This window comes from Bubalus kerabau, chromosome 3 (assembly GCF_029407905.1).
Source record: "Bubalus kerabau isolate K-KA32 ecotype Philippines breed swamp buffalo chromosome 3, PCC_UOA_SB_1v2, whole genome shotgun sequence".
In the NCBI taxonomy this organism is placed as follows: Eukaryota; Metazoa; Chordata; class Mammalia; order Artiodactyla; family Bovidae; genus Bubalus; species Bubalus kerabau.
The window spans coordinates 11544061-11569763 of NC_073626.1; the positions used below are offsets into that span (position 1 = coordinate 11544061).

Sequence of the window (25703 nt, forward strand, 5' to 3'; positions counted from 1 at the left end):
CTTAATATCGTCTGCTTCTGTTAGGTCCATACTGTTTCTGTCCTTTATTGTGCCCATCTTTGCATGAAATGTTCCCTTGGTGTCTCTAATCTTCTTGAAGAGATCTCCAGTCTTTCCTATCCTATTGTTTTCCTCTATTTCTTTGCATTGTTCACTTAAGGCTTTCTTATCTCTCCTTGCTGCTCTTTGGAACTCTTCATTCAAATGGGTGTATCCTTTTCTCCTTTGCCTTTCCCTTCTCTTCTTTTTTCAACTATTTGTAAGGCCTCCTCAGACAACCATTTTGCCTTTTTGCATTTCTTTTTCTTAGGGATGTTTTTGATCACCGCCTCCCATACAGTGTTACGAACCTCCATCCATAGTTCTTCAGGCACTCGATCAGATCTAATCCCTTGAATCTCTTTCTCACTTCCACTGTATAATCATAAGGGATTTGATTTAGGTCATACCAGAATAGTGGTTTTCTCTACTGTCTTCAATTTAAGTCTGAATTTTGCAATAGGAAATTTGTGATCTGAGCCACAGTCAGCTCCCAGTCTCGTTTTTGCTGACTGTATAGAGCCTCTCCATTTTTGGCTGCCAAGAATATAATCAATCTGATTTCAGTATTGAGGGTATAATAATATACTTTAAAAATCCCTACGAGCACACAGTCTCTTTCAGATTTTACTACAGCATCTGAGCCTTGCCGCCAGTGCTTCCCCCCACATGACTTGATAAACCGAAATGAAGATCTAGGTCTTTGATTCGTGGTCCCCTGCTCACTTCCTGTGCTCCTTCTGGTTTCTCATCCAGGCTTTCCGTCCATCCATCCGTTCAGTTAGTTCGTATTCATTGAGCATCTACTGTGTGCTTGGGGCTGGAATAAATGACTGAAGATTTATCGGGTGCTGACAGAGTTCTTTCCCAAGTGGTGCTAGTGGTAAAGAACCTGCCTGCCAATGCAGGAGGCGTAAGAGATGCAGCTTCGATCCCTCTGTTGGGACGATCCCTTGGAGAAGGGCATGGCAACCCACTCCAGTATTCTTGCCTGGTGGGCTATAGTCCACAGGGTCACACAGAGTCAGACATGACTGAAATGACTTAGCATGCGTGCACGACAGTTCTAAGTTCTTCCACTCAATATCATTCTCTTTTATCTTTTGCCTCAGTGAACAAATTAAGACCCATTTGTTGAACAATTTGTGCATAAAAGGCTGACATAGAGCCATCATCCTACATTTACGGAGTGAGTTGATTGGTGGAGTGACATCATTGGAGTTACCAAACAGGGCTGTCCTCCAGTGTGGTTCTTGAACACTCACCATAGCCGCCTCTTGGGCTGGTTGTATGACAGCAGGGAAGCTTTTCACCATACACATTCCTGGCCCCCATTCTGTTTAATTAAAACAAAAGTTTCTGTGGAAGTATAGTTGCTTTACAAGTGTTGTGTTTCTATTGTACAGCATAGCCACATGGATACACATATCCCCTCTTCCTTCCCACGTAGGTCACCACAGAGCATTGCATGGGGTTCCTTGTGCTATGCAGTCGGTTCTCACTAGTTATCTGTTTTATGCATAATAGTGTATAAACGTCAATCCCAATCTCCCAATCCATTCCACCCTCTCCTTTCCCCCTTGGTATCCCTACATTTGGTCTCTACATCTGTGACTACTTCTGCTTTGCAAATAAGTTCATCCGTACCATTTTTCTCGATTCCACGTATATGTGTTAAGATATGATATTTGATTTTCCCTTCTGACACAGGTCCATCTGTGTCTCTGCAAATGGCACAGTTTCAGTCCATTTTATGGCCGAGTAATATTCCATTGTGGGTGTGATTGTGCGTGTGTACCATGTCTTCTTTATCCATTCATATGTCAATGGACATTTAGGTTGCTTCCATGTCCTGATATTGTAAATAGTGCTGAAATGAACATTGAGGTGCAGGTATCTTTTTGAATTATGGTTTTCTCTGGGTATATGTCCAGGAATGGGATTGCTGGGTCATATGGTAGTTCTATTTTTAGATTTTTGAGGAATTCCCATACTGTTCTCCATAATGCATGTATCAATTTACATTCCCACAATCCTGTCGAATTAGACTCTTCACAGTTTGGCCCCTAGAGCACCATATGTAATTAGTCATAAGTCTCCATTCACCATCAGGAGTCTTAATAACAATTTAGACCTTATATATATACCTTCAATGGCTACCATTTCTAAACTGCAAATTAATGACATTTCACTGTGGACTTACTCTGAGATTGCATACTTGTGTCTTTCTGGAAATTTCATGCTTAGTTTATAGGACTTTGGGAGGAGTAGGGGTGGTAGGCTTGTGGTGACTTGCACCACAAGTCACTCTGAACATCAACCTGGGATCTCCTTACCCAGCACCCTGTAATGTATGGCTTCTGTCAGCTGTTCTCTAAGTGCGTGTCCAGACCAGCAGTGCCAGTATCAGCTAAGAACTTGTGAGAAGTTCTCAGGCCTCCTCTCAGACCTAGTGAATGGGAAGCCCTGAAGGTGAAATTAACAAGCCCTCTGAGTAATCTGGGTCTGTTCTCAAGCTTGAGAGGCACTGGCTTCTAGAGTCGAGGCTCAGGACACACAGGCTGGGTCCGTGTGCCAGAGCTGTCTTTTGACACCCACAAAACAGCTTCTCTGAGTTTGTCAGGGACAGTGACAGCCCAGGCTGGTGGTCCTGATGCTCTGAGGTTCTTATTTTTCCATTGATGGCCAGAGATTTTGTAGATAAGGCTAGAAGTTCAATTTGTAGCCAGCAGAGACCCCATGAAGTTCACAGACTTACATAGGTTCTGCACCCCTGACTTCAGCTCATTCCTCTGATCAGCTAAGCATCTTGTGGTTCAGAGCAGCTGTTTTCTTTGCTATCTGTCTAATGGAGTTTCACAAACAGGTTTTTCCCGCTTGCCTAGAGTCCTAAACCCAGTGGAAACCTGTCAGTTGTTCAGATCCTGCCACTTTGTCTGGTTTCCTTCCAGCTGCCTCATTTTACGGTTTAATCGCTGAATTTGCACGTCTTTGCTACTGAAGTTTGGAAAGAGGCCACAGCAGGGGGTTGGCCACCGCCAAGAGGCTGGACTTGAGCTGGGTTTCTATTTATTGTGATCCATGTGGGCTTCCGAGAGGCAGAGGGCTGAGAAATCCAAGACACCCTCTGGGATAGGTGAAGAGTAAGGTGTGTCCAGTTCATTTTGTCTTGTCATCTGCTGGGGACGTGACACAAAGGAGAGCATTTTAAAGGTAGAAACAGCTTTAGAGGCTGTCAGGTATTGAACATCCATCTTCTGGGCATGGTATACCTATAATGTCTAATCCCTGGAACGGTCTAGGTATTAGGTAGCTGTTCTCTTCTTTGGACAGGTGTGTTAGTCAGGATTCTCCAGAAAAACAGAACCAGTAGGGTGTGTGTGTCTGTGTGTGTGTGTGTGTGTGTGTGTGCGCGCACATGTGTGTTTATATAGAAGTAGATTTATTATAAGGAAATAAATTGGTTCATGTGATGATGGGACTGAAAAAAACTGCAAGGTCTGTAGGGTGAATTGGTAAGCTGGAGGCCTAGGAGAGCTGATTGTGTGGCTCCAGTCTTGAGCTCGAAGACCCAAGAGCCAGGGAGAGCCAGTGTTTCAGTTGGAGTCAGTGCCACAGTTCTAAGGCAGTCATTGAGGAAGAATCCTCTCCCTTGGGGAAGTCTCAGCCTTTTTGTGCTACTCAAGCCTTCAAGTGATTAGGTGAGGCCCACCCACATGTGGGAGAGCAATCTGCTTTACTGATTTGCATATTAATCGCAAAGGGCTTCCCAGGTAGTGCCAGTGGTAAAGAATCTGCCTGCCAGTTTAAGAGACATGGGTTCAATCCCTGGATTGGGAAGCTCCCCTGGAGGAGGGTATGGCAACCCACTCCAGTATTCTTACCTGGAGAACCCCATGGACAGAGGAGCCTGGTGGGCTACAGTCTATAGGATTGCCAAGAGTTGGACACGGCTGAAGCAACTTAACACACACACACTCTTATCCCCAAAACACCCTCTCAGAAACACCCAGGACAATTTTTGACCAAAGGCCACTCCACAGCCCAGTCAAGTTGACATATAACATTATCATACCTGGTGAGGAGACTGAAGCTTTGAGACCTTAGTGGTTTGGTCTGGTGGAGGGCAAATCCAGCTCTAAAACCGAGGCCTGTTCACCTCCTGTGTTCCACGCCTTCCCTTGATCACCCTCATTTAGAAAATGTGGAGACTCAGAGGGTGAGGGCTCGCTGAAGTCAACAAGAATGCAGGGTTGGCCCAGTATTCCCAGTCCGCCCCTTTCCCACCCCAGTGCTTTGGGGGGAGCTTCAGCTTAATCTGTGCTTATAGCTTGGCCTTTCCCTCAGGGCTCCCAAGCTTGTGTTCCAGTAAAGAGATCAGAGTCAGTACCTGATGAACCCTGAGGAAGGGGAGGGATTTGAAGAACCAGATGAGTTCACTGTCCATACCCAAAATAGTCTGGACTCTGTAGTGCTTCCCAGGCAGGAGCTAAAAACAAAAAAGTCCTGTGGTGAGGTTGGCTGGAATCACTGTTGTCTCTTTACTCAGGGCCAAAGTTTTAACCGTTGTAATTGATAAAGACAGAGAGAGCATGCTTCTCCAGTTTGAGGAGAGAATGATAGAGGTGGGGCTGATTCAGAGTAACCCCCAACCCCCTGCTTGTCTCCACCCAGTCAGTAGGGCTCTCATCCACTTCACTGACCCTCCGCAAAGAGGGATCCATTGATCCGCAGATTTATTTTGTTGCTTTAATGCATTAGCTTAGGAACGGTTAGTTTAGGAATGGTCAGACCATTATTTGAAAAGATCTAAACAAAGTCATTCCAAAAATTGCATTTTTTTGAGGCTTGAAAAATCCCTCCACCAAATACATTTAGCCTAGTAAAAGGTAGAAATATAGAGGAAATAAAGATTACAAGAAATGCCATCTTTTAAAAAAATTATTAAAGCATGGTTGATTTACAGTGTGTTAATTTCTGCTGTGCTGCAAAGCGATTCAGCTACACACACATATATATACTTTTCCATTATGACGTATTGCAGAATGTTGAATATAGTTCCCTGTGCTCTATAGTAGGACACTGTTGTTTACCCATTTTATGTGTAATAGTTGGCATCTGCTAATCCCAAACTCCCAGTCTAGCCTCCCTCCAACCCCTCCCTCTTGGCAGGCACAAGACGCCTGGTTCTCTGGGTCTGTGGGTCTGTCTCTGTTTTGTAGATAAGGTCGTTTGCGTCATATTTTAGATTCCATATATAAGTGGTACTGTATTTGTCTTTTAAAAAAATAATCTATTTTTGGCTGTGCTGGGTCTTTGGTGCTGCGCGGGCTTTTCTCTGGTTGTGGCGAGCAGGGGCTAGTCTCCAGCTGCGGTGCGCAGGCGTCTCATTGCAGTGACTTCTCTTGGTGCCGAGCGTGGCTCCAGGGTGCGCAGGCTCAGTGATTGTGGCTCCTGGGCTCTAGCGCGCAGGCGCAATGCTCGTGGTGCATGGGCTTAGTTGCTCCACAGCACGTGGGATCTTCCTGGATCCGGGATTGACCCCATGCCCCTGCAGTGGCAGGTGGCTTCTTTACCACTGAGCCACCAGGGAAGCCCCTGTCTTTCGCTTTTTGACTTGCTTCATTTGGTATGATAATCTGTAGGTCCATCCGTGTTGCTGCAGATGGCATGATTTCCTTCTTTTTAAGGCTGTGTACTATTCCTCTGCATGTGTGCGTGCGTGTGTGTGGAGAGAGCTTTATCCATTCATATGTCAATGGACAGTCTAGGTTCTCTCCGTGTCTTGGGTATTGTGAATAGTGCTGCTATGAGCAGAGGGGTGCGTGTTTCTCTTTAAATTAGAGTTTGGTCTGGATGTATGCCCAGGAGTGGGATAGCTGGATCACATGGCAACTCTATTTTTAGTTTTTTGAGGAACCTCCATACCCCATCCTCTTCCATAGTGGCCGCACCAATTTAGATTCTCCAACAGTGTGGGAGAGTTCTTTTCTTCTCACCGTATCATTGGTCATTTGTAGACTTTTTAATGATGTCCATTCTGACTGGTGTGAGGGGTAACTCATTGTAATTTTGATTGCATTTCTCTAATAACTAGAGATGATGAGCATCTTTTCATGTCCCTATTGACTATCAGTATGTCTTCTTTGGAGAAATGTCTTTTTAGGCCTTAAGCCTATTTTTTGATGGGGTTGTTTGTTTGTTTTTGAGTCCTATGAACTGTTTGTATATTTAGAAAATTAAGCTCTTGTCAGTTGTATCATTTGCAAATAGTTTCTCCCAGTCCATAGGTTGTCTTTTTGTTACAGTTATGTTTCCTTTGCTGAGCAAAAGCTTAGAAGCTTGATTAGGTCCCATTTCTCTGTTTTTGCTTCTATAGAAATGCCATCTTAAGATAACCACTGCTAATGTTTTGATATGTATGCTTCTAGACATTTTTAGAGTTGACTCTTAACTAGGGTTCTAATCTCATTCATCCATTATTACAGCTGTGTGACCTTGAACAAGTCATTCCACCTTTCTGAGCCTGCCTCTGTTTTTCCCCACCTACAAAGTATCAACTTCTGGTACTTGTGGTGCTTGAATAGAAAAATGAGATTAAGTTTAAAAATAAAATAAAATAAAAAAAAAATAAAATCTGAGCTCTCTCGTTAAAAAAAAAAAAAAAAAAGAAAAATGAGATTTGTAAGAACCCCTTGTTCATAGTTGGTGCTCGGTTAGTCCCCTCTGTCCACTACATGCTTGTTTTCACTGCCCCTTCTTTTAGGGCTGGGCAGCTGTTTTTAAGAAGAGGTCATGCTGACAGTTCACAGGTCAAATCATCACTCACGTCATGTGATACCCTTTCTACTAAAAGACTTCAACACTCTTGGAAAACAAAACAAGTAACCCTTGAAATATTTGCATGTTAAAAAAAAAAAAAACTCCCTGCAGCTGTGCGTGTTGATGGATGAAACTACATGCATGTTTCTGCCTCCTGAGAACATGAAAGGATGCTTTGAACCTCCTTTGGAGATTACCTGTAAATGTAGTGGGGCAGACTCCTTTGCCCTAAGGCGTTGTGTGACGTTGGGTTGCACTGGGTTACACTGTAGCCCTGCCTGTTGGCCACGCATTGTCTGTTTCATAAATCCCACCCTGGCACAGTGAGTAGATGAGGCGCTATGTATGGTTTCCTCTCCCAAGCACATCATGAAGTCCTGTTAACTGTGGACATCTTGACATCTGTGGACATCCTGGGAGGAGAAGAGCTTGTTTTCTGGGGGTCCCTAGAGCACAGGCTTTCTGAGTCAGGCCTCATCACTGACCACACAGGTGTGACATTTGCAGAAGCCTGCACAAGCAGTCACGAACTATTCATAAGTGAGATAAAGACTTAAGAACACGCTTGTGTGTGTGTGTGTGCACACATATTTTAAGTCAGACCATGCTAGGGACCTTCTTATTGGGAGCATGAGTGTATTTAATCTTCTTTGTTTCTGGCCATACTGCATGGCATATGGGATATTAGTTCCCCGCCCAGGGATCGAACCCATGCTCCCTGCAGTGGACGCTTGGGCGTCTTAACCACAGACTGCCAGGGCCAGTCCCTATTTATTCTTTTGAGGCTATAAGTTTGAAACCCTATTGTGGAGAACTGGTTTTGATAAAAAGGTAAAGCAATTTAAAAATAATTGGCAAGTCAAGTGAAGGGCATAGAGGGGTTGCACCTTTGAAAGAGAAAGTAAAAATATGCAGGAAATTTGAAGTACCAAAAAGACACACAGCCATGTGTGTGACTGTATTCACATGAAGGGCTTTGGCCACATGCCTTTTATGGAGAGCCTGCTTCTGAAATAAATCCTTGCTTGTGACCCCATGGTCCTCCCGGGTCAGGAAAGCCAGACATGAATGATGCACTTTATGGAGGAGGTAATTGCAGTCAGTAAATATTCATAAAAACAAGAGATTGAACCCCCACCCCTGCCTTTTGATCAGAATTGCAATGAAGCAGTGTTTGAGATTCAACCAGGCAATCCTAAAGGAAATCAGTCCTGAATATTCATTGGAAGGACTGATGCTGAAGCTGAAACGTCAATACTTTGGCCACCTGATGTGTAACTGACTCATTGGAAAAAACCCTGATGCTGGGAAAGATTGAAGGCGGGAGGAGAAGCGGATGACAGAGGATGAGATGGTTGGATGGCATCACCGATGCAACAGACATGAGTTTGGGTAGGCTCTGGGAGTTGGTGATGAACAGGGAGGCCTGGCGTGCTGCAGTCCATGGGGTTGCAAAGAGCTGGACACGACTGAGCAACTGAACTGAGTGTTTGAGGTCTAGCTCCTGGAAGGACAGGCTTAAAAGCAGACCAGAAAAGGAGGATTGAGTCACAGGGACCCATGTCCTCAGTCAGAGACACTGTTTGTAAAGTGGTTCCTCTCAGTTCCACGAAGATGCCCTCCACCTTCCTGCCATCACCACATGGGTAGCTCGGGTGGCCTGGGTCTTCTGCATCCTTCCCAAAGTGTGTCCCCTCTCCTGGGGACAGGCACTTCCCTCCAAGACTGGCCCTGGTTCTGTTACGTTGCACCTGAGCACTGACCTGGCTTCCCAGGGCCTCTGCTTCCTTGCTTTTCTCTGTTGGGTGGGCAGCTACCCCAGGCCACGTGGCTGGCCTTTTCCTCCTTGGACCTCACACAGGCCACACTGCCAACAGCAGGTAGCAGCCTGGTTATTTTGTGCCTCTCGTGCTTGTAAGAAAACCCAGTAGGTCTGTGTCCTGTGGTTTTGTACTGGGTCCCTGGTGTTGAAACATAACCCCCGTGGCCAAACTGTGCCAGCAGCCCACAGTGATGGGCAGTGAACCAGTGCAGGGCGCTCTGTGGGTCAAGTGGGTGCCGGGAGCCTGTGTTTGACTTGAAGGAAACTGGGGACCTTACAAGAAACTGACAAGGAGACACAAGGCTTGAAATACAAAGGAGCAAATTTAGTGTCCTTTGTGGCTCATAAAATACTAGTGCTCTTGTGCTAAATAAATCTCACTTCATGTCGGGCAGCGGGGAGAGGTGATGACTGAATGCTAGTTACGTGGGGATGGCCAGTGGCCAGGCATGTTGTACGAGGGCTGGTGGAGATGAGGTCCAGCCCCCCGATCGGCTGCTCACTGCCTGCTCAGTGGTTCCTGCATCCTAAGTGGAGTACTGATGCCCAGTGGGGGAGCGGGGGCAGCAGGGTTGCGGGGGGTGTACTGGCCTGAAACATGACTGACGGGGCCTGGGAATGGCAGGTGCAATGGTGAGGGTATTAGCACAAGTTGGAGTGCCCGATGCAGCGAGGCCAAACAAACGGAAACATTGGAGTTTGGAGCAGAGAAAGGTTAATTGCAGGGCCATGCAAAGAGACAGTGGCTCATGCCCTAAAAATATCCTAAGCTCCTGGAAGGGTTTTGGCAAAGCACTTTTAAAAGCCAGGTTGGAGTGGGGGGGGTGGGGGGGCAGATTGCAGGGTCACGTGATCAGCTTGTGTACAATTATCTGATTGGTTGACGGTGAGGGAACAGGATGATGTCACAGGGGTTCATGTTATTGGTCCTTAGGTTCCAGGAGGCCTGGGGCTATGTGCTCATGGTCATCAAATATTAGTAGAGTAGTTAACATCTGTTTGGTGGTGGGTTTTCATACCTGCAAAGCGACTCAAGAACTGTACATCAAATAGGGGCTTCTCTGGTGGCTCAGATGGTAAAGAATCTGCCTGCAATGCAAGTGACCTGCGGTCCATCCCTGGGTCAGGAAGATCCCCTGAAGAAGGGAATGGCAGCCCACTCCAGTATTCTTGCCTGGAGAATTCCATGGCCAAGAGGAGCCTGGCAGGCTACAGTCCACAGGGTCACAAAGAGTTGGACACGACTGAGCAACTAACACTTTCACTTTTCACTTTCATATCTGCAAAGCAACTCAGGAACTGTGCATCAAATACTATTATCTAGGTACTTCAGAGAGGAGCTTGAGCAGAAAATACGGGGGCGGCCTGTCTCCCAGGAAGGGCCCCATGGGGTCCTGCTGGGTTGCAGTTCCTCTCTTTTTTCCTGATACTCCTCAGTCTTGAGAACAAGTTTTTGAACAAGAAAAGGAATAAAAGTTCAGAGAAGGAGGTTAATCGTAAACTTGACAGAGCTACCCACACGGTCCGGCTTGGTTACAAGGGGAGTGTTGGGCCTGGGCTCGGCTGGTTGTGCGCTTGTCCGCAGGTGGGGTGGCCGGAGGGGGCTAGGCCAGCAGATACCATCTCATTCCCCCGGGGGAGATGGAGGGGGCGGGGAATGGCCTGGCCCCGCTCCCACTGACCTCCTCTCTCTGCTCTTCCCCTTTTTGAAGGACGGAGGCTGCACGTGTCCAGGAGATGTCGCCAAAGCCTTTGGTAAGAGGCCGTGGAGGGGCGGAGCGTGCAGGGGTTGGCGGGGGAAGGGTGAGCTCCATGTAGGGGTGCCGGAGGGAGGGGGCAGACACGTTCGGAGAGGATCGGGGCCAATCCTGAGTTTCCTCTCCCTGGATCTCAGCCTCTGATTGGCCCACATCCTGGCATCCTTTGGTTCTAGCTCAGTGCCCAGGGATAGATAGTGGGCAAAGTCAGAGTCCAGAAGTCACCACTGAGAAGGCTCAGGGGACCCGTTGGAAGGGGACTGTACCAGGTCTGATGCTCCCTGAAACTTCAGCGAGGGGGTGTTTGGAGCCTAACCTGGGGTTAATATCCCAGCCGCAGTTTCACATACCAGATGCTGAGGAGCCTGTTTCCCACTAGGGGGCAGCAGCGTCCGGCTGTCGTCTGGTGGGGCTGGACCACAGGCCGGCTTGCCAGGTGTTTTCTTGGGAAGGCACTGGGCCATGTAGCATCTCCGCAGGCTGTGCCCCGTGCCCGCCACTGAACCTTTGCCAACTGCGGTCCACAGCTGTGAGGTGTACCAGCCGGAGGCAGCCCTTCCCTCCTTTCCTGATGCCAGGACCGGGTTTGCTGCTGGTTTATTTTTTTCTTTTTCGCTGGAGGGAATTTTCTGCCTTGGGCACCCCTCAGAGATGCCGCTGGCCCCTCCTCTCACCTGTAAGAGGTGATATCCCCTCTTGTCCTTCCTTATCACTGTTTTGGTTCAGTCCGTAAATCGTCTTAGGTTCATTATGCAGGGCAGTGTTCTTAGCAGCTAGGTTTCGTAGCAACCCTGGAGAACGTGCAGGGGAGAGAGGCCCCCAGAGGCGAGTGACAAGGTAAGGGTCCTGCACTCGAGGGCAGAGTCGGGATTCCTGCTCAACTGGTCTTTCACTCGCCTCTTATAATAATGATCAGCTGCCAAGGACGTTTCTCCTGTGGGGTTTTCAGCTGGAAGTACTGAACACTGAGGGGTGTCTGTCTCGGGCTCCCCTCAAATAGGGCACACGGGCACCCTGTACAGAGTGGTCTCTGGACTCGGGCTCTGAAGGCTTGTCTCCACCCCCATTCCAGGAAGTGTAGCCATGCCTTCGGACGGAGAGGAACCACTTTGGGAAAAAATGCTGGTTGGGAAAGGACACAAGAGCATTCAGAAAGGGAAGTGATTGGAAGCCTCTTCAAAGCACTGCTTCCTGAGTTGTGGTCATCAGGAGGCCTGACTGGACACCAGTTGTCCCTGCCCCCTTATCATCATGGCGGGGGGACCGAGGAGCTGGCATTTGTTCTGGGGACCCTGCGGGGAAGTCGTCAAAGCTTGCTGCCAAGTCGGGAGGCCCTGTGTCTTAGCCCAGGGTCCAGCCCTGCAGAGCCGGCCTTCTGCGATGCTGGTCGGAAGGGCCTGGGACACCTGAGGCACACCTCGAAGTCCTCTTACAAATATTTAAGTGACCAGCTGGAAGTGGTCAAGGCCAGTTTTTAGGGGAGTCTGTGCTTGCTCCTTCTGATCCTTCATCCTGACTGTGTAACACTTCTGTACCCTGATATCCCCCGATTCTGAACGTAAACCCTCAGTAGGATGGTCAGGATGGTGAACGGTGACTGTTTCTATTTCTTCCGTGTATGCCTTCTACTTTCCTGACAGCTAGTTACGCCACCTCTGCCATGTGCTGTGATAAACACTGAGGACAGAGCAGTGAGCCAGCCCTGGTCCTACCACTCCTGGTTCGGATCCAACATAACCTCCAAAGGCCGCTGCAACACCCCAGTCTCCTCTGTACCTGTGCTGGAAGTTTCATGTCATTCGGTAGTTTATATGGGGTGTTTTTACACTGGAAGTCAAATGTTTATCACAACAGAGGTGTGAGTCGAGTTTTACAGGATATATCTTTAGACAGATGTGTGTATATGTTTGATGTACACAGACATACACATGTGTACACACAAACACACACGTACAGATATCTCTCCTTCATGCCTTAGCTCTAGGGAAGGAAGTTCTGTCTGTTCTGAGATCCCTTCCTGTCTCTACAGAGTGTGAGCGTGCAGAGACCTTTAGGTAGACCAGATGCCCAATGGGGACATGGCAGAGGATTTATTGTATTAAGTATGAGATTGGACAACACGCTGAGATGCTGCTTACTTCTAAAGCTTCTCTGATTTTAAGAGAGACCTGTGGAAGATGGTCATAGGAAGTCAACAATAACCATTAAGGATTGCCAAGTGTACCAGTCACCAATCTTCAGTAGGTTGTGTTGCTCGGACTGTCTGGTGCCTGTCTGCCCTTAACTTTTTTCCCCAAGTAGGGAAGTCGAGTTTTTTCTCACTATAGCCAGGAGAGGGAGTGGGAGTTGGTAGTCCTTGCATCTTTCTGGAGCTGATTTTTCCCTGACTCTCTTCTCTGCTGCTGCTTTTTGTCCCCACTTTGGGGTACAGGGGCTGGAGCAGATTTTGTCATGCTGGGAGGAATGTTTTCGGGCCATACTGAGTGTGCCGGAGAGGTGATCGAGAGGAACGGACAGAAGCTCAAGCTCTTCTATGGGATGAGCTCAGAGACGGCGATGAAGAAACACTCAGGAGGGGTCGCGGAGTATAGGTATGTGGGGGTGGGATGGGGAGTGGGCACAGTGCCATCACTGGTGAGGTTACATTCCCTTGCTTCTTATAGAAATGGGATGGAAAGAGGTCTCAGAGAGTACAAGTTTGTTTATATTATGGTGGCTTCCCTTGTAGCTCAGCTGGTAAAGAGTCTGCCTGCAATGCAGGAGACCGTGGTTCGATCCCCCAGGATTCTTGGGCTTCCCTGGTGGCTCAGCTGGTAAAACAATCGACCTGCAATGTGGGAGACCTGGGGGATGGAAGTAGGTATCAAAGAATACGAGTCTCTTTATATTATGGTACCAGGGGAAAGACCTGGGAAACATTTTTAAAATTAAGATATTTAATTAAATGACTGTATGGCTTACCTTTTTTTAATTGAAGTATAGTTGATTTACAACATTGTTAGTTTCAGGTGTATGGCAAAGTGATTCAGTTGTACATACATATACATTTTTTTTTCAGATTCTTTTTCCTTATAGGTTACTGCAAAATATTGAATAGAGTTCCCTGTGCTATACAGTAGGTCCTTGTTGGTTATCTACTGTAAGCCTAGCAGTGTGTACATGTCAGTGCCAGACTCTGAGTCTGTCCCCCATCTTCCTTCCTGGTAACCGTAAGTTTATTCATAAATTCATTTGTATCATTCTTTTTAGATTGTGCATAGAAGCCGTATCATATGATATTTGTCTTTCTCTGACTTCTTAGTAGGTCCCTCCATGTTGCTGCAAATGGCATTATTTCATTTTTAATGGCTGAGTAATATTCCATCGTGTACATGTTATATGTACCACATATTCTTTATCCATTTATCTGTCGATGGACATTTAGGATGCTCCCATGTCCTGTCTATTGGAAACAGAGCTGCAGTGAATGCTGGGGTACATGTATCCTTTAGAACCATGTTTTCCCCAGATACATGTCCAGGAGTGGGGCTGGATCATATGGCAGCTCCCCTTTTAGTCTCCTAAGGAGTCTCCATACTGTTTCCGTAGTGGTGTACCAGTTTGCATTCCCACCAGCAGTGTAGGAGGGTTCTGTTTTCTCCACACCCTTTCTAGCATTTACTCTTTGTAGACTTTTTGACCATGGCCATTATGACTGGTGTGAGAGGTGATCTCTAATATTGAGCCACATGAGCTATTTGTAAATTTTGGAAAGTAATCCCTTGCTAGTTGCCATCATTTGCAAGTCTTTTCTTCCATTCTGTGGGTTGTCTTTTCATTTTGATTATGGTTTCCTTTGCTGTGCAGAAACTTTTTTGAGTTTAATTCAGTTCAGTTCAGTTCAGTCACTCAGTCGTGTCCGACTTTTTGCGACCCCATGAATCGCAGCATGCCAGGCTTCCCTGTCTATCACCAACACCCGGAGTTCACTCAGACTCAGGTCCATCGAGTCAGTGATGCCATCCAGCAGTTTAATTAGGTCCCATTTATTTTTATTCCTGTTACTCTAGGAGATGGGTCAAAAGATATTGTTGTGATTTATGTCAAAGAGTTTTACCTATGTTTTCCTCTGAGTTTCATAGTATCAGGTCTTACATCCATTTTGAGTTTCTTTTTGTGTATGATGTTAATGTAATTGACCATAGGTGTGTGGATTTATTTCTGAGCTTGCTGTCCTGTTCCATTTACCTACATTTGTTTTTGTGCCAGTACCATATTCTTTAGATAACTGTAGCTTTGTATATAGTATAGTCTGAAGTCAGGGGGGCCTGATTCCTCCAGCTTCATTTTTCTTTCTCAAGATCACTTTGGCTATTTGGTGTCTTTTGTGTCTCCATACAAATTGTAAGAATTTTTTGTTGTTGTTCTGTGAAAAATGCCATTGCTAATTTGATAGAGATTGCATTGAATGTGTAGATTGCATTGGGTAGTATAAGCATGTTGACAGTATTGATTCCTCCAATCCAAGAACGTGGTTTCTTTCCATCTATTTATGTCATCTTTGATTAGAAAACCCATCCTGGCCTCTTTCAAAACAGCCATAATTTTTATCCAACTAGCATTGGCAGTGTTTGGGGTCGAGTTGGAAATGGAATTAGGGGTATGCGTGAGTAGTTATGACTTTTGTTGCCAGCCCTGGAGGGGACCCACTAGGCTTCCAGGGGGCTAGGCCAGAATATCCCAGCCTCGTCCTGAGAGAGCCCCTGTGGAGCCTGGGTGAGTCAGGCTGAAGGGTCTCCCACCGCATGTGAGATGGGGTGGGTGACACCCCCTCCCGGAGGTCAGACCTTTTGGGAAGAATGCCCTGTCACCTGCAGCAGCTCCCACAGGACTCGCCCCTGCCTGCAGGTTTAGACAGCTGACACAGGCAGCATTTGTAGGCATTTAATCATGTCAGTCTGCAGAAGGGATGCTCACATCTGCTTATCTGTTCCACTTCCGTTTTAATTGAGTGTGTACGTGTGTTTGAAGAACGTTGTGGCAGAATTTACTCACCACCTCGCCCTGCTCTGTAGAGTCTGCCATTGCGTCTCATCAGAGTTGGCAGTGATGACAGGCTGCACCATGTGGATGGGACAGGAGCTCCTGAATCCTTAGAAGGACGGAAGTTCAGGCCCCCTGCCATGGGCCGATACCCTCCATTTCCTACCACTTATTCCACACCCAAAAGCTTACCATGAGGACGTGGGATTTGGATGCATTATGTAAGGTCTGAGCCAGGCTCAAGGTACACAGTTCAGTCACTGAGATATTTCAGGTGGGCAGGCTGGTGGGAGGGGTGGGGTCCCCCCCAGAGTTCTGTTCCTCGGTACTGGTAGTCTAACTTCACTCCTCTTTTTCTGCAGTCTTTTTCTCTCTCGGGGGGAATCTCAATAAGAAAAAGATGTTGTAGTTGTGGGGACAGCGGGGTGGGAACAAGGAGCTGGGGGCTACATTCATACCTTCATCCTGGAAGCTGCAGACAGTTTAGGACAAGAGGGACACCCCATCCCATGCAGCCTCCAAAGGCCTCTTTCTCCTGTGTGATGACTGGTGGAGGAGGCTGGACAGCGTTGGGGAAGAGAGAGAGAGGGGTTTACTGCCTCCCCTTCGACCTGAGCCTCTGCCAAGCAGCCTAATGCTTTACCAGTACCACTGTTCAAGGGCCTGTGCCTTCTCCCATGTGCTGGTCTGGGAGAGGAAGCATTGCAACTGCATGACAGCCGGGTGCTTTGCCTGGAGGACTTTTTTTGCCCTCTAGCCACTGCATCTGTTTTGGGTTTCTAAGAAAAGCAGGTAGGGAAGGCCGGACCAAGCTAGAGCGTGAACAGAAACCAAGGAGCTGAACAAAAAACCATCTTCTGTGATTCCAGCAGGGTTTAGACAAAACAGAAAATAGAAGATCTGGGAGTACCAAGACTCAATTCCGGAAGTGGATTCAATCAAATCTTAGACACGGAAGGAAAGTGCTGAAGGAGTGAGAAGCGTAATCCAGAGGCAGCATGAACCCTCTAGGCTGCATCCGTGTTCTGTCTCTGCATCACCCCCGCCCCCCCATCATCCAATCTTCTCCTAAGACTGGTTCTCCTACTTTGACATTGTATTTAATTAAGGCCGAGTTATTTATGCTTTGCTGGTTCCTTCCCAGTCATTACCCATTTAGTTCTCACACTGTCCTTGGGAGACACATCAAAGCCCTTCATTTTACAGATGAGAAGACTTGGGCGTCGATGATAAATGACTTGCAAAAGGTACCATCGCCACTTAGAGAAGAAGTGATGCTGAGGATCTGGAGGGTGTCTGTAAGCCTGGGGAGGCCGTGGAAATGTTTGTTAAAAAATGAAATGGTTATCATTTCTGGCACATACGCACATGTTGGTCTGTGGTCAGAGAATACAGCGATACCAGTCATCTTGGGTGTGACCAGTGACCGGCTTCATGAACTTGTTGCTGTAAACTAGCCCCTAGGCCAGCCCTTGGTCTGGTCAATGGTTGTGTTTTTGTTTTTCCTTAATTTTTATTGGACTATAGTTGTTTGTTTACAATGTTGTGTTAGTTTCTGCTTTACAGCAAAGTAAATCAGCTATATGTATACCTATATCCCCTCTTTATTTGGATTTCCCTCCCATTTCTGCTTTGTAGATAAGTTCCTTTCTACCATTTTTCTAGAGTCCACATATACGTGTTATTGCATATTTGTTTTTCTCTGACTTGACTTCACTCTGTATGACTGTCTCGAGGTCTATCCATGTTTTTGCATATGGTACAATTTCATTCCGTTTTCTGGCTGAGTAATATTCCATTCTGGATGTGTGCCACATCAGTAGCCATTCCTGTTGATGGACATTAGGTTGCTTCCATGTCTGGGCTATTGTAAATAGTACTGCAGTAAACATTGAGGTGCCTGTATCTTTTTGGAATTCAGGGTTTTCTCTGGTATATGCCCAGGAGTGGGATTGCTGGGTCATAGGGTAGCTCTATTTTTAGTTTTTTAAGGAACCTCCATACTGTTCTCCTTTAACCAAGGAAAGGTCTTTGCTTCAGGTAGGCTTATTCCAAGGTATTTTTATTTTTTGTTGCAATGGTAAAATGGTATTTCCTTAATTTCTCTTTCTGATCTTTCATTGTTGGTGTATAGGAATGCAAGAGATTTCTGTGCATTAATTTTGTATCCTGCAGCTCTACCAAATTCCTTGATTAGCACCGGTAGTTTTCTGGCGGCCTCTTTAGGATTTTCTATGTATAGTCTCATCATCTGCAAACAGTTTTACTTCTTTTCCAGTTTGGATTCCTTTTATTTCTTCTCTGATTGCAGAGGCTAGGGCTTCAAAAACTATGTTGAATAACAGGGCGAGAATGGACATCCTTGTCTTGTTCTGGTCAATGGTTTCAACTACTAGATCTTACCTGAGGGTAGTCTTACATGTGTAGATTTCAATTCACAAGAGTTAATACCCTTTTGAAATTCTAGGTAATGACTTTTTGATCAAGAGATGCTGTTTTTTCATATGAAGAGACCAGCTAAAGTTCCGGTATTTGGTAAATTGTTAGAATTTCCAGATTTCCTGACCCTTGGATGGGGGGTAGTTTTGTGTGGACTGGAGATTCCCTACTGGAGATTCCCTTCTTGTAATGCCCCCTTCTAACACAAGTCTAGATGGTATCTTCAGAACCTGCAGTAAGGGGGTGTGACGCGGAATCCGGCAGTGTTGCTTGGTGGCCTTGGGAAGAGTGGGACAAGGACTCAGCAGGACAGTCAGATGTGGTTTAACGTTTGTGCCATGAGCCAGACCTGAATTTCTAAGTGTCACCCAGAAAACATGAAGGATGCTTACCAAAGCCTTGGGTGTTGAGGAGGTCCTTAGTTCTGCTCTGGGTCCACCTTGCAGAGGCCCCACATCACGTCCAGGCATGGTGATTTGTGCAGACGCAGGGAGGTAAGCTGAGGGGTGCCCAACAGAGGCCGTGTGAGTGGAATCACTTACCTCACTCATGGAGGTCTCCATGTAACCTCACAGTGCCCACTTGTCCGTTTTATCTGTCCCTTCTTCCTCTCTCGATCGTCTCCTGTGAAGATGCTCTGTCTGATGCTGTTTGGAGGGCTGGCAGGGGTACGGGGGAAGGGCACACCCTGGGCTTGTTCTGTTATTGGTTAGGGCGGGCCAGCAGGAGAGGCCTTGGTGGGAGGTGGCCGTGAGGTCTGTTCCCCCACCCCATAGGTGTTCTGGACTCCGGGTCAGCTGGAGGCCCGTGTACAGATTAGCAGAGGATGGAAAGAGGGGGCTGGTTTCCGATGGAAGGTGTGGCGTACCTGTAGGAGATGGGGGGGGGGGGTGCGGGCCGGGTCTGCAGCTCTTCCAGGAGTTGCTGATGGAGACTTTGTGTTCCCGGCACTCTGGGCAGTCAGCAGCCAGGTTGTGCGTCTTGGGTGGGAGGAGTGCGTTCACCCGCGGTGCTGGCCTGACCCACGTGGCGTGTGCAGCAAGGCTGAGGTCCTCCCAGAGTGCCTTGGGGTGGGTTCAAGTGCCAAAGCTGGGGATCCTGGCTGGGTAGTTCAGGGAAAAGAACCAGACTGAAAGAAATGCTTCCTTTTTCTTCCAGAGCCCCTGAGGGCAAGACTGTGGAAGTGCCTTACAAAGGGGATGTCGAGAACACTATTCTGGATATTCTCGGGGGACTGAGGTCTACTTGCACCTACGTGGGGGCTGCCAAACTCAAAGAGCTCAGCAGGAGGGCGACGTTCATCCGAGTGACCCAGCAACACAACACCGTGTTCAGCTAACCCCGAGGACGAGGCCACCTCCGGCCAGCGGAGGCATCCACACACACCTGCTTTTCCATCTCCCTCCTCATGTTAGGGCAGAGGTTCCAGCAGGTCCTGGGGTGTGGGGGCCGCCCCCTCTTCTCCCGTCACCTGGAGGCTGCGGGGCTCCCCTAGGTCGAGGGGCCCAGAAGTCAGGCACTCAGTGGGTCAGCGGTTAGAGTTACCTGCCCGAAATGTGTAACCTCATTGTTAAAACGAATACTCACGCCTTTTTTTTTTTTTAAAAGAAAATGGTTTCACTTTAATATAATGCTATGAAGACTTGCTTGCGTGCTGGAGTTTGCATTTACAGGACCACATTGTTGGGGGAGCTGGGGGTCTTCTGCTTCCTTCCCATGACTGGCTCTTGGTGGTCAAGGTACCTGGGTGGGAAGGGTGGGGCTGCGGCCAGGGGAGCCAGCCCCTGCTCCATCCAGCTCACAGATGCTGCAGAAGAATGAGAGCAATCAACCGGACAGCTGAACTTGGTTTCCTCTAGGTGTCCCCAAGGTGCGGGGACACTGTCGCCACGTCCCTTACCCATGCCTTTGGGGAACAGGTCCTCTGTCACTGTGCTCATGCTGCTTTTAGTCTTGTCCTGGGTTTTCGTTAGATTGATTTTCCTCCATGTCTCCCCTCTCCCCCTCAGTTCCAGGCTGTCCTCTCTCTCAAAGACAGAACATTATTTTGAAGAAGTTCCAGGGGATCTTTCCATTGTAAGGTTATCCACTAAAAAGTTGGCAGGTAGAGAACCAGTGAAAAGCAGCTGAAGCCTTGACATTGGTTTAGAATCGGAGCTAGCGACCCCTCGTCACAGCAATGAATACTCTCCAGGAGGGACCCTGGATGCTGCTAAGAGTCCATTCATTCATTGGTGACATTCGTACTTTCTTGGAGAAAAGACTCAGGGCCTTGGTGGGAGTCCCACCCCAGCGCGCGGTGGCACTTGTCTAAACGGTGAACCCGCGTGCATTAATGACCGGCCACTTCTTTTGAAGCATTACTTGAGTATTAAGACTGGGAAGTGTATGCAGCCCAGGATGTTTTGCTTCATTTCCTTTTAAATGGGGCTAAAGCAGCAGATACAGGAGTTAATTTTTCTTTGAAGAGACAAGGGACGGCCCTGGAGGAGAGAGGAGCCACTCATTCCTGCTGCGTGAGAGTGAATTAACAGCCTGATGTTCCTGGTGACTGACACCGTATGAGGAATCCGAACAAACCACCACACTCCAGGGACTCAAAGGCCTGAGTTTATAGGCTTTGTTGTTCATGCAGTTGCTCAGTTGTGTCCGACTCTTTGTGACCCCATGGACTGCAGCACGTCAGGCTTCCCTGTCTTTCACTATGTCCAGGAGTTTGTTCAGATTCATGTCTGTTGAGTTGGTGATGCCATCCAACTATTTCATCCTCTGTTGCCCCCTTCTCCTGTCCTCAATCTTTCCCAGCATCAGGGTCTTTCCCAATGAGTCAGCTCTTTGCATAAGGTGGCCAAAGTATTGGAAAACTTCAGCTTCAGCATCAGTCCTTCCAATGAATACTCAGGGTGGTTTTCCTTTAGGATTGACCAGTTTGAGCTCCTTGCTGTCCAAGGGACTCTCAGGAGTCTTCTCCAGCATCATGACTCAAAGGCATCAATTCTTCAGCGCTCAGCCTTCTTCATGGTCCAGTCTCACAGTCTTAGAAGAATATGTTAAAAAATCCAGCAACTTGAGCTCCATGGTAATACTTTTTCCTCCTAAATCCACCCAGAGTAATTCTTGTAGGAACACGAACGCCCACACACTCAAGGGTTTGAAGGATACTGAACCTCTGGCAGGATGTGCGTTGCTACTGGAGGTACCCCACCTTTTCTGTCTGGTTGTCTGAGGTGTGAACCCCTGTACCTGTGCTAAGTGTGTGTCGCACTTGACCCCTTGAGTTCATTAGTTTTAAGAGATCCTTCATGGCAAAAGAAGGGAAAGAAGTGGAGGAGAAGTCTTAAAGCTCTTAAAAAGGGACTGCCAGTAAGTAGTCAGGAAACTTCCAGAACAGCATCCTTCATACTCCTGTCTTGGCTTGGGGCTGTCCAGTCCTATCTGTGAGGACGTGTGCCTGCTTTATCCATCTTGTGCAAAGACTTTCCAGACTACCCACTCTGTTTCCACCAAGGGGAGTGAGGCAGTTCCTCACTCACCTGGTTTTTAGGGAAGCGAAAACAGATCACAGAAGCCAGAACCTCATCAGGAACATGTTGAAGCAGAGGTTTCACTTCTAAGGCTCCCTGACCCTCTGCAGGTTCATCGCTGCCTCCAGTAGCAGTGGGCGTGGGGGGGCCTGCCCTGGATGCCCTCCGACCTGCTGATTGTACAGGGCTTCCTGTGCACTGTAGGTTCCTGGTGGTTTCAAGGTCGACCTCGTTGCCGCCTGTGAAGCAAAGGCTTTCCTCTCATCAGCCAGACTGGCTCAGGTAAGACTCGCAGCTCGTGGAACCCAGACTGGTCAGGACCATCAGCAGCTACTATTACAACAGCAGAGCAGGCGGCGGTCCAGACTGCTGCACCAGAGCAGCCCACGTCTGCCCGACTGTTCTGGAGGATGAGGGCTTGGACAGCCTTGTTGTCTGGATTTCAAGGCTCAGTGCATCACTGCTAATTTACACACCAACATTCGTTCACACTAGCATTCTTAGTACAACAGGACCTCAATGCCGCAGGCCTAACAGCAGAGTCCTGGTGAGATGTCCCGATACACCGAAGCAAGACGACTAACAGGAAGAGAGATACCCGTCCCTGCCTGGGGTGAGCAACAATGCTGAATTGGATGCCAAGAGTTCTCTTCCAGCACTGCAGAAGCTGGAGCCTGGAAGGATTGGACAGCCACGCGTGCAGATACAGGTCGAGGGCCTTACCTGACTGGGTCCTGGAGGAATTCCTTTCTGGGGCAACTGCCAAGTCTCCTCCATCTGAGAGCGGACACCGTGCAAACCTCTGAGTTTCTAACAGGCATGAACTCCAAGAAACACAAATGAACTTTCCACCTTCAGACCATTAACCACTGTGCAGCAAAGCTTACAGAAACATATTGATAATACTACGAGCCCACAAAGATGCCAAATTCTGTTGAGAAGAAAAATCTCTTGTAAAAACAGCAGTGTGCAGAGAGGAGAAACAAATGGAACAAGCTGAAACATCAGATGTTGAAACCTGACTTTTATCTGATTCTCATCTCAAGCACAACTGACTCACTTACCACTCCCCAAAATTAGTAAGAAAGGCAAAGCCTTTTGTCACCTTTGCCACCACAGACCTACCCAGTGATCACAGCAGATCAAGAAGAAAGAAGGCCCACCACTTCCTCAGCCTCCCTGGTTTCCAAGGACCTGACACAAGGCACAGACATGTTTGCAATTGGCACGGTTATTTTATTAGTACGAGTATACTGAAACAATAAACTTGTACTGGTTTACAGACAATTTATTTAAAACAATTTTGTTCAAATTTTGAATCAAACATTGTTTTATTATAATAATGAAATAATTTCTACCTAGAAAACCTGCAAGCACCATCAAAGAAAGGGACCATAAAATTCAATAAACAGACTCGAGTGTATCCTACAAATAGACACACCACGATTAGAAAATAGAATAGGAATTCTTCCATTTTTTTTTTAATATTTGTTTTAAAAAAGCTAGTGCAAGTACAATATTTTACACTGGAATTACAGAGAGTATGCACGCATATGGAAAAAAGTTCTCCTGTCACAATAAAAGCTCTTAACTATGTATGCACTTAAGTTTTTCTTTTCAATAAGGTGCAAATCATCATCCCTTCCCTAGTTCTCCTCTGTACTGGCCATGTCAGTCTGATAGTGCCCTCAAAGTTCTGGTGTCTCTTTTTCCTTGGCCGGTGGGAGGCGTACGATTGGAAGGTTGGTAGGTCGTGAGCTGATATTAGAAAAACACATTGGTGTGACTCTCAGAGATGGCCCTGGGGCCAGGACCCCACTGGCTAGAAATTAGGACTCTTGTCTTAACCAAAGGCCACCAGAAAATGCTGGCAGGGCTCTGCTGGAGCCTTTCAGCTGACACTAATTTGGGTGTACAGGGAGCAGTGAAGGCTGAGGAGGGGAAAAAAAAACCTCCCCTAAAAGGCCAAAATGGCAGTATTCACAGAACTGATGTACACAGGTATCAAGTTTAATGTTCACTGACAAAGAAATTCACCCCACTCCTGAACTGGATTAATTGAAGAGTAGGCGGTTCGTGTTAGGAACCAGAGGAAACCTACACACCCAGCTTGGTAACCGTTCAGACTTGCCATTTATTCCAGAGGACAGTTCCTGTTACCTCGGCAAGGATGACTGCAAACAGCACTTCCAAAGGGGGCCTTCAGACTGGCCATGGAAAAGGAGACTGGCTCATTGGCCGTCCCAGACAGCAAACGAACAAACTAAAGGGAAAGAAAACTTGGGTGAAGTCTCCAATTATCTGCAGTGGAAGACTGGAGTCCTTTCAGCTGAGAAAAGTGACGGAAATTCTTAAGAGACGGTTACTGGAGAGCTACTACCTATTGGCCAAAAGCACTTAATTTTAATACAGCTGAACCATTTGTATGCAAGTTGTGAGGACACGAGAAACTGAAGCTGCTGTTCCCTCCTGCCGTCGTACAGGTGAATGTCAGCTACCAGAAACATTGCGTGTAATGTAGGGAGGGGCTCAGATTCTGAATTTTAAGAACTGGAGGGGGGATCTGCTCAACATCCCGCCCCTCCCCTGCCAGCTGTCCAGTTTCTGCTGGCTGGCTTGATTTCTGGACAGAATATGACTTCTGAGAAGTTGCTCCACGTTAATTTTGGCCTCTTAATGGTAAAGAAAAAAAAAAAAAAAACCAAAGTGAAATGAGGCATCTCAACTAAAATTCTTGTTTAACCCCCCACCCCCCGCCATTGAAATGAGGTGTCGGGGGGCAGAGAAGGCTGAACATTTGTGTGTGTGTGCGTGTCCTCGTGATGAGCCCCGTTTTCTTGGTAGCCAGGATCCCTTGTTACAAACACTTCTTGTTCAGAATTATATTCTTTGGGTTTACTGGAACAGGAAGTGCTGAAAATGTCAAACATCATCTCTGGAGAAAAAGGAGTTGCAATGGCTTAAGAGTTTAAACTAAGAAGGGAGCTCGGAGAAGTACTTTCGGCATAGGAATGAACAGTATTCTCTAATTGCAAAATACAGAATTACTCTCCCTCAGAAGAGGGTTCTATGTAACAAAAACCTAGAGGAAGCATAGGTATAGTTGAAGAGCCTTTTAAGTAGTAATTCTTTCAGGCCATAACCATACAAATCTGATCATTTAGACATGACATATTTCTATATACAAAAAAACATGTAACTTTCAACCTTTATGCTTTTTTTTTTTTTTTACAAACAAGGTATGAAACTCATTGTTTCAACAGATCCATATCTTTCAAACACTGAATGAATCATTTTGACATTCATTTTTCTTTTGTGCAATTTTGTAAAACATTACCTGTACTCCTCAAAGTGAGTGCTTCAAAGTTTTTTTTTTTTTCTTCAGCTTCTCAAATTAGGTGTACATTAAAAAAAAAAAATTTCCACAAGGTATAGTGCTACAAGAAAAGATCTATCAGTAAGGTAACTTATTTGAAGCGAGGTCATCTATGTAAAAGAAATCTTAGCTCCGGAGTAGAGGTGTGCAAACCGTTTGGAGTTTCCCTATCAACAGAAACACAACACTGTCGGTGGAGGAAAAAAAGAGGAAACCAACCTAACACAATGGCATAGATAGGCAGGTGCTTTATAGCAAAGTATGTTCTCTGTATAGTTATTACTAGATGTGTTCTTAAATTTTCTATTTCAGAAATTCTGGGTTGAAAACAAAGGTGGAAGCAGAAACTTCCGCTTTGCTTGAAAAGCCCACACAGTATCATTTCCTTTGCTTTCACATCACCCTGAAGAAGTGGGATTGGACCACGGAGACTGCTGGCCCTTTTTTCATCTGGGATTATCATGGGTGACTAGGAGATAGGATGTGCAAAGGGTTTTAGGAGGAAACGGACCACGGTTTGTCGAGCTGCTTACAGTTCATCAAACAGTAGCCATGACAACCAACACAGCCCAAAAAGCCCGGCCTTCCATCCCCAGAGCTCTGCTTCTTCACCCAGATCTGAAATAGCATGGCATTTAGTGTCTTCAAAAGCATTTGAGATTTTTTTTTCCTCTATGAAACAAACAGGCTTCCTTAGTAGTCAATTGTTTCCTTAAAAAAAAAAATTCGAAAGCTATACAACAAAAGTAAATTTTGGCAATGTATTTCAGTAAAGATCGAACTATGTGCAAAGAGTGGATTTTATGATTTCTAGGAGCTACTGTTCGTCTTGAACATGCAGCATTATATTGCAACCTATGCAGTATCTAAGGAGAAATCCACACGATGCAGGAAATCCAAAC

The 25703-nt window shown here is 46.7% G+C and overlaps 1 protein-coding gene across 5 annotated transcripts in view; it reads left to right on the plus strand.

Moving 5' to 3' along the window:
* The window catches only part of GMPR (guanosine monophosphate reductase), a 69067-nt gene extending 44153 nt beyond the window's left edge, over positions 1-24914 (plus strand). The window contains exons 7-11 of one of the 5 annotated variants that reach the window (XM_055570695.1): positions 10396-10438; positions 12872-13031; positions 13169-13296; positions 17930-17997; positions 19060-19278. In XM_055570695.1, coding sequence (XP_055426670.1) covers positions 10396-10438; positions 12872-13031; positions 13169-13296; positions 17930-17970 — 372 coding nt within the window. In that variant the 3' untranslated portion in view covers positions 17971-17997; positions 19060-19278. Of the gene's footprint in view, positions 1-10395; positions 10439-12871; positions 13032-13168; positions 13464-13498; positions 13650-17929; positions 17998-19059 lie in introns of those variants that run through there. The other 4 variants (XR_008711350.1, XM_055570696.1, XM_055570692.1 and 1 more) reach the window with 4 other exon arrangements.
* The last annotated feature ends 789 nt before the right edge of the window (positions 24915-25703 follow it).